General features: G+C 34.1%; 1 protein-coding gene across 2 annotated transcripts; it reads right to left on the reverse strand.

Annotated features, from left to right (window-relative positions):
- Window positions 1-26: 26 nt before the first annotated feature.
- On the reverse strand, window positions 27-2,377 carry LOC101513353 (E3 ubiquitin-protein ligase RMA3-like). Of its 2 annotated transcripts, none has more exons than XM_004514284.4 (2): window positions 2,186-2,377; window positions 27-989 (listed from the first exon to the last, which is right to left on the reverse strand). In XM_004514284.4, the coding sequence occupies exon 2, from the start codon at window positions 961-963 to the stop codon at window positions 208-210; it is 756 nt and encodes a 251-aa protein (XP_004514341.1). In that variant the 5' UTR covers window positions 964-989; window positions 2,186-2,377; the 3' UTR covers window positions 27-207. The 2 variants fall into 2 exon arrangements, with proteins under 2 accessions (XP_004514341.1, XP_004514340.1); XM_004514283.4 differs by having other exon boundaries at window positions 27-974; window positions 2,186-2,369.
- Window positions 2,378-7,207: the final 4,830 nt, after the last annotated feature.

A 7,207-nucleotide genomic window follows, 5' to 3' on the forward strand; every position in this document is an offset into this window, starting at 1 on the left:
ATTCACTCTTTGCCAACTACCAAATCTTCCATGGCTGAAATCCCACTTTCTTCAGATCAGGAACATAAACTTTCATTTAGTTACACACGCATATGTCATAATAATTATCAGAAAACAACCATACTCATAATAAAATATACCAAAAAAACCCTACTATCTACATGAACACAACCTATAGTGTCTACACAGGTCTGGAATAAAACATCTTCAAAACAAGAGAAGACACAAAATGATACAACAAAGAAGAAAGATAGAAACTCTGTTTAAAGACTTGTCAATCTGCATCTCCTGTCTTCTCATTCTAGGACTAGTACTTCCATTTTGAGGGTAAGAAAACGAATTTGCATCAGAGACCCCAAATATCCTTGTCAACACCATCTCTCCAAACAAACCAATCACCGGATTGAAGAAACTAGTCATAGCAGCACCACCAAGATAAGGTAATCCATTGGCACCATAACCTCCATAAAGTTGAGGAAAGTAGTGCTGATAATGAAATGGCTGTGATTGTGATGACTGGAAATAGTTTGGATGGAGTTGCTCCGCGTGATGTGAATTTGATGCCCGATTAGAAGTTAACATGGCATTCAAGTTGTAAGGAGGTGGTCTATGAGGTATACCTAAACCGACCTGGAGTTTCTTGGCTTCTGTTTCTGAACTAGATTTTCCGCGGCCGTAAAGAGGAACTAATGAAGTATGGGAGATCACAGTTTTACAAACCGGGCATGTCTGCCGTTGATGCGGCTCAACCGAAGAGGTTTGGACATTAAGCCACTTGTATAAGCATGGCCAGCAATAGAGGTGACCACAGAGAGTAACCACAGGGTCATGTGCTGATTCCAAACAAATATTGCAATCAAAGCAACCATTTTCACTATTAGAGATTGCTATCTCTGCTGTAGTGGATTTCGATTTTCGCTTTAGTGAGACTTTCTCATTAGAACCAAAGCATGTAGATTCCATTGAATTTTCTCCTGGACCAATATACCCTGTTAGACTTTACAAATTTCAGAAAGTTGCAATAGTTTTAGACAATCCAGATGCAGAAGTAGAATTAATAAGATCAGGTATTCGGATGAGACTTATTTTCTGATGATTCTATTGCAAATATAGTTTGAATAACAAATCGAGGTCTGTTTAAATTGATTTATTTGAACTTATCTACTAATATAAACACCAATGAGACTCTTTGAGAGATTTGATGGAAACAATTTATGACATGTTCGTAACATGTCTTCAGCTAATTTCCATAAATTATTCAACATAGATTATGAAAACAGTTTATAGCTTATATAAAAATAGTTGGACTTGTTGTTGTAGAAATAGTTTATTTATGAATGCTTATATGGTAAGTGTTTATAGCATAACACTTGATTAAGCTTTTTATCCAAACATTTATGTTGAAATGATTTTCCTTTTAATTAGAAAATTTGTGGCATTAACGGTTGATAGTTGACCCCTAATGAGAATGACAGGAATTTCTTTCTATATTTGTGGGAACAACCAAATAAATAGGCAATAAACCTAGAATTTTATGATGATGTTCCAATTTGAAGCAATAACTAGGGATAACAAAACAAAATGATTTACTCAAATTAGCCAAAGTTTCCTTTAAAATCAAAAATCACATTATATTAAAAGATTTCTGCATGTAACAACGAATTTACAATGTTGATTTCTTAAGAAATGATAACTTTTATGCATCCAAAGTCTCCCAAATTCTAACACATTACAAAATGAATTATAAAATTTCATCACAGAAATCCACAGATCAAACATCTAAGTTCATCGATCAATTCCAAATTGTTCATTAAAAAAAAAAAAAAAAAACTTACTTTCACCAAGAAAACGAAACCAATGAATTAATAGAAAAGTCAACGCATAGTTATCGTTTTCACAATTATTAATCTCATAATCCAGATTTTAAATCCAGTAAGAAGAATTGAACAATAGCTAATGCAGATTTAGCTTTATAAAAACAGGGAATATTAAAAGGAACTTAGAATTATCACCCTAGATGAAAATCCAATACATGCAAATAATTTTGGCGAAACATCGAGAAATAAAACCCAATAATCATGTGAAAAATTGCAATTTTGATCCAAAAACACAGAAGAATTTTTTTTATTATGCATCACAACAAGAACAACGACAAACTAATAAAAAATAAAAGTAAAAAACATACCTTTGCAAATAAACAAATAAAATTGGCGATGAAAATAAAACAAGTTTGAAAGGAAGAGAAAATGAAAAAAAGAAGAAAAAGGAATTGAGGTTGGAGAGAATTTGGTTGAGAATGAAGCAATGGAGGAGAGAAAAATGTGGAAGAAGAAGAAGAAGAAAAAGAAGATTTTTGTTGAGGAAGGAAATGAATGAGTGGGAATGTGGTGGTGCCACCAATATATTTAATTCGATCACTAATCATCAACTCGTCAAAAACAGTTTTCTTAGGAAAATGACATTTTAGTCCCTAATAAAAAAAAACCACATGGGACATATTAGTTTCGATAAAAAATTATTTTTAGTTCTTGACAAAAAATAAATCAGGATATTTTAATCTTTGAACAATAATATGTTAATGAACCGTATATAAATTAATAAACCTTTTGCGTGATTTTTAGCAAAAATACAAGAGGATAATTTAGTCCTTCACTTAAAAATCAAAAAAAAAAGAAAAGAAAAAGATAGGAAACATCGTAGACTTCTTACTACTAGTGAAAACAAAAAATGGTGGAAGCAAAAACCCTTAAAATTGCAAAATTTGTGGTTTCTTTTCATGTTTTGGTTTTTAAATTAAGGTTTGTTTCTTTTTTGCGATGAGTTTAGTTCTTTTCGTGGATTATTATATGACATGTGAACTAATACATAATTCAGTCCTGCTTTAAAAATGAATAAATCAATCAATAAAAAACATTGACAAAAAGATTAATATGTACGTCAAGAACTAAAAAATGTCGTTTTTTTTTAGAAATTAATATGTCCCGTTAATTTTTTTTAGGAATCAAAATGCCCCTTCACTATTGTGTTTTTACCTTTTAGGAATCAAGAAGACATATACCAATGTAAATCATCCCGATAGTGGAAAAAATTTTCTCACCTCTAAGAGGTACATGAAGATGTACAATAACACTTTTGAACCTCAACGACAAACTTTCTAGAATGTTGAATCTAACGGTGACATCATGTAGAGGCTAGAGAAGAATACTAAAACTTGAAGATAAATAGTAAACAATATTTGTATGCTATTGTTGAAATTCACGCTAACTTTGTAAGACCCATAGTTTTAAATTCTAATTTATGTATTTGGTGTGTTTTATGTTGAACTCTGAGGCTTTTTAACCAAGTTATTAATATTTTGTGAGTTTAATGCCAACAATATCTTTTTGGAGTCCCGATTAAATTTATTCGTCGAGGAATAATTTTATTGATTTACGATTAATCTTTTGTCGAAAAGAAAATTTTCTGAGATGCAGCATTTTTCAGAAAAGTTCATCTGCCAATTGAATTGCGGCGAGAAAATATATTTTTCTGAAAAAGTGGTTTGAGAATTGATGGGTATTTTGGTAATTTTTATAAATATCTAGGTATTTTGAGATATTTGTTATATATATATATATGAACGAAAAGGGAAGGAAAAGAAAATGAGAGAAAAGGAAATAGAAAAGAAGGAAAAGGAAGAAAAGGAAACTGGAAGAAAACATAAAACATTTTCCTCCTTATCGTGATTCTTCTTCTTCTTCTCCTCTGTTAGCGTAAAACCAAATCCACCCAAACTCAAAACTCCATTTCTCTTCTAGATCTAAGCTTCGTTTCGAGAAGTGATATAAGGGAAAGTTGTTCACCTCCACGCTACGATGCTAGTGAACCAACTTTAGAAGCGACGACGCGAGCGGGAATTTTACCGGAATTAATCGCGGTGTCGTAATCACTCGTTAAAGCTACCGTTAAAGTAAGGGCTCCTTCCAAACTTTTAGTTTGCATTTAGGGACTTATTTATGGTTGTGTGAAAAATAAATTTGTTGGGTTTGAAGTGTAGATTTGGGGAAAATGAATTTAATGCTTTTATGGGTGAAAGTTTGGAGTTGGTTTTTTGGTGAAGTTGATGAGTGTTTTCGTGGAAAAGGAATTTCATTCATCTATGTGTGTTGTTGAGGAAAATAAATTTGATGTGTTTGAGTTGTGGTTTGTGAAAATTAGTTTGGCATGTGTTATGTTTGAGTTTTGTGGAAATTTGTGGTGATTGATGATTAAACTTGGTGTGGATTCTGTGGTTTTTGAATTGATCAAATTTAATGTAAATTGTGGATTAAATTTGATGTGTGTGGTGGAAAATAAATGTTTGAGTATGCTCTGTGTGGAATTTGAAAATCGTTAGAGTTAAATGAGTATTAAAAATGGGGAATCTTTTAATATATGCATTTACTTAATGATTGTCGTGGATAGAGTCAGAGTATGCTCACACATTTCATTGTACATGGCGACCAGATGGGCCATGGTGATAGTGGTGACTGGATGGGCCACAAGATGATGTCATGTGATTTGTTGGTTCATCTTATCCTTGCGGGGATTGTCGTGTCGTGTAAGGTCCGCGATAGACTACACATTTTTGATAAATCATGCTGACCCGTGATAGGTGGCACCTCAGTAAATAGTACTTCGGCCTGTGATAGGAGGTACATTTACGATTTTAGTAAATCGTGTTGACCCGTGATAAGTGGCACCTCGGTAATTTAGTACTTCGGCATGTGATAGGCGATACAATTATGATTTACGGCCCTTCGAGGAGGGTTTTGATTGGAATTCTGAGTCCATGCATTTTGGCATATACGCATTGCATTAGGGTACTTGGCACGTGAGTCATGGTTGATTTAAAGTTATGATTGCATGTGTAAACTCAAGTTGTTGTTGTGATCGTGCCATAATTGCTAAGTGTGATTGTTTGGATTTGTGTGGAAGTGTTGATGCCACTTATATGCTATTAGGGGATGCTGAGTACTGGTGGAGGAGTGCAAGGTTGTTGATGGGATCATCTCACGAGGAGGTGAACTGGGAATCATTCAAAAGGAAGTTTTTTTACAAATACTTCCCGATGAGTACCAGGACTAAACTGGGTGATGATTTTCTGAAACTTCATTAGGGGAACATGACAGTGGGCAAATATGCCGCTAAGTTTGAATCGTTGTTGAGGCATTTCAGGTTTTTCCGTGAAGAGATTGATGAACCATTCATGTGTCATCGTTTCCAAGACGGACTAAAGTATGAGATTCAAGACTCTGTCTTACCCTTGGGAATTCAATGTTTCCAAGCTCTTGTGGAAAAATGTAGAGAAGTGGAGGATATGAAAAATAAGAGGGATAGTCGAGGAGGGAATTTTAATTCAGGAGGGCCTAGTCTTGTGAATTATTAAAACAAGGGAAAACAAGTTGCAAAATCTTATAATCGACCACATAATAACAACAGGGGGGGGGGGCAGAATAGCCCAGGGAACCCAAATTTCACAAGACAATTGGGACAAGGGAATCGATGTTTCCGATGTGGGGAAGAGGGACATTATGCTAATGTTTGTACCTCTAAGGGACTTACTTGCCACAATTGCCAAAAGTCAGGGCACATTGCAAGGGATTGCACAGTTCCGAAGGTGGAACCAGTGGTGAATGTAACTAGGGCTTCTCGTCCTATTGCTAGAGGACGCGTTTATTGCGTGAGTGCTAAAGCTGGAAATCCATCTAGCAATCTGATTCAACGGGACTATGAGATTGCAGGTAGCACTCTAACTGCACTTTTTGATTCGGGGGCAACCCATTCCTTCATTGCTATGGATTGCGTGAATCGTTTGAAGTTATCTGTGCCTGCTTTGCCTTTTGATTTGGTTGTTTCCACACTTGCTAAGACTTTGACAGTAAATTCTGCATGTTTACATTGTCAAATAACTATTCAGAATAGGGATTTCTTGGTTAATTTGATTTGTTTACCTCTATTATCACTCGAGGTCATTCTCAGTATGGATTGGATGTCGTATCATTATGTGATATTGGATTGTGCTCGCAAACTGGTTCTTTTCCCTGAACCAGGAGTTGTTAAGTATCTAGCTTCTAACAAACTCGGAGTGTCGCTAACAAACCCGAGTCGTATAGTTTTTTGTAGTATGATCAGATTAGACTGTTGTATAGGGACTAGATGTCTTTCTTTTGTGGATGTATTTACTGTATGTTGGAAGACTGTACCTATACCAATATTGTCAGCTTGACTATTAAATTTGATGGGTCCATGTACCACTTTTTGATGTGACGTGGGTGGAGTTAAAATTCTTGAGGCAGTGCTTTTGTATAGGTCTGCCGAGAATACCCCAGGGGTATGAGCTATGTCTGATAGACCTCATAACCCTGGAGTATTTTGATGTTTGAATACTTTGGATTTTTATTTCAAAAACTATTCCGCTGCTTGTAAATATTTGTTGACTTTGTCGTTATGTTACGATTTAAATATTTATCCAAAAGTATTTCCTTCTTTATTTCTTTGTTTTTATGAATTTGTTTTGAAAAAAAAATACACTTGCGCTGTTAAAAATCGGGGTGTTACAAACTTTCTCTTCAATTTGAGTATAACAAAATTGTTTTTGTGGTGTTTGATGAAATGCAACTGATATTTATATTTTTATGTTATCTATCATTTACAATATAATTAATTAAAGAAAAGGTAATTTATTTAATTTATGTTGATTCTAATTATTGATGTTCCATTCAATAAACCCTACGTTTTGTCTTCTTTCAGTCACTTATTATTAGGTCATTTGCTCTCTTTTTTTAAAACCATTAAGGTATTGATAGTGTAACACCCCGTTTTTCTAAGCGAGGGTGTATTTTTTTTTTAAAAGAATTAAAATAAAACAGAGAATTAAATAAGGTAAAATACATTTGGATAAATATTTAAGTCGTAACACAACGACGATTAAGTCAACAGAATTTACAAGCAGCGAAATAGTTTTTGAAATACGAATCCAAAGTATTTACGCGTCAAAAGTTGCTACATGTAACCCATCGAAAATAACATGTCAAGCTGACAATATTAGTATAGGTACAGTCTTCCATTTTAAAATAAATACAATACAAAAGAAAGACATCTGATCCCTCTATGTCAACCTAATCTGATCATTTTACAAGACAACTAAACACCCTGAGTGATCTCCACGCGCCCCGTGAGATCCTCC

Source organism: Cicer arietinum, chromosome 7, assembly GCF_000331145.2.
Source record: "Cicer arietinum cultivar CDC Frontier isolate Library 1 chromosome 7, Cicar.CDCFrontier_v2.0, whole genome shotgun sequence".
NCBI classification, from domain to species: Eukaryota; Viridiplantae; Streptophyta; class Magnoliopsida; order Fabales; family Fabaceae; genus Cicer; species Cicer arietinum.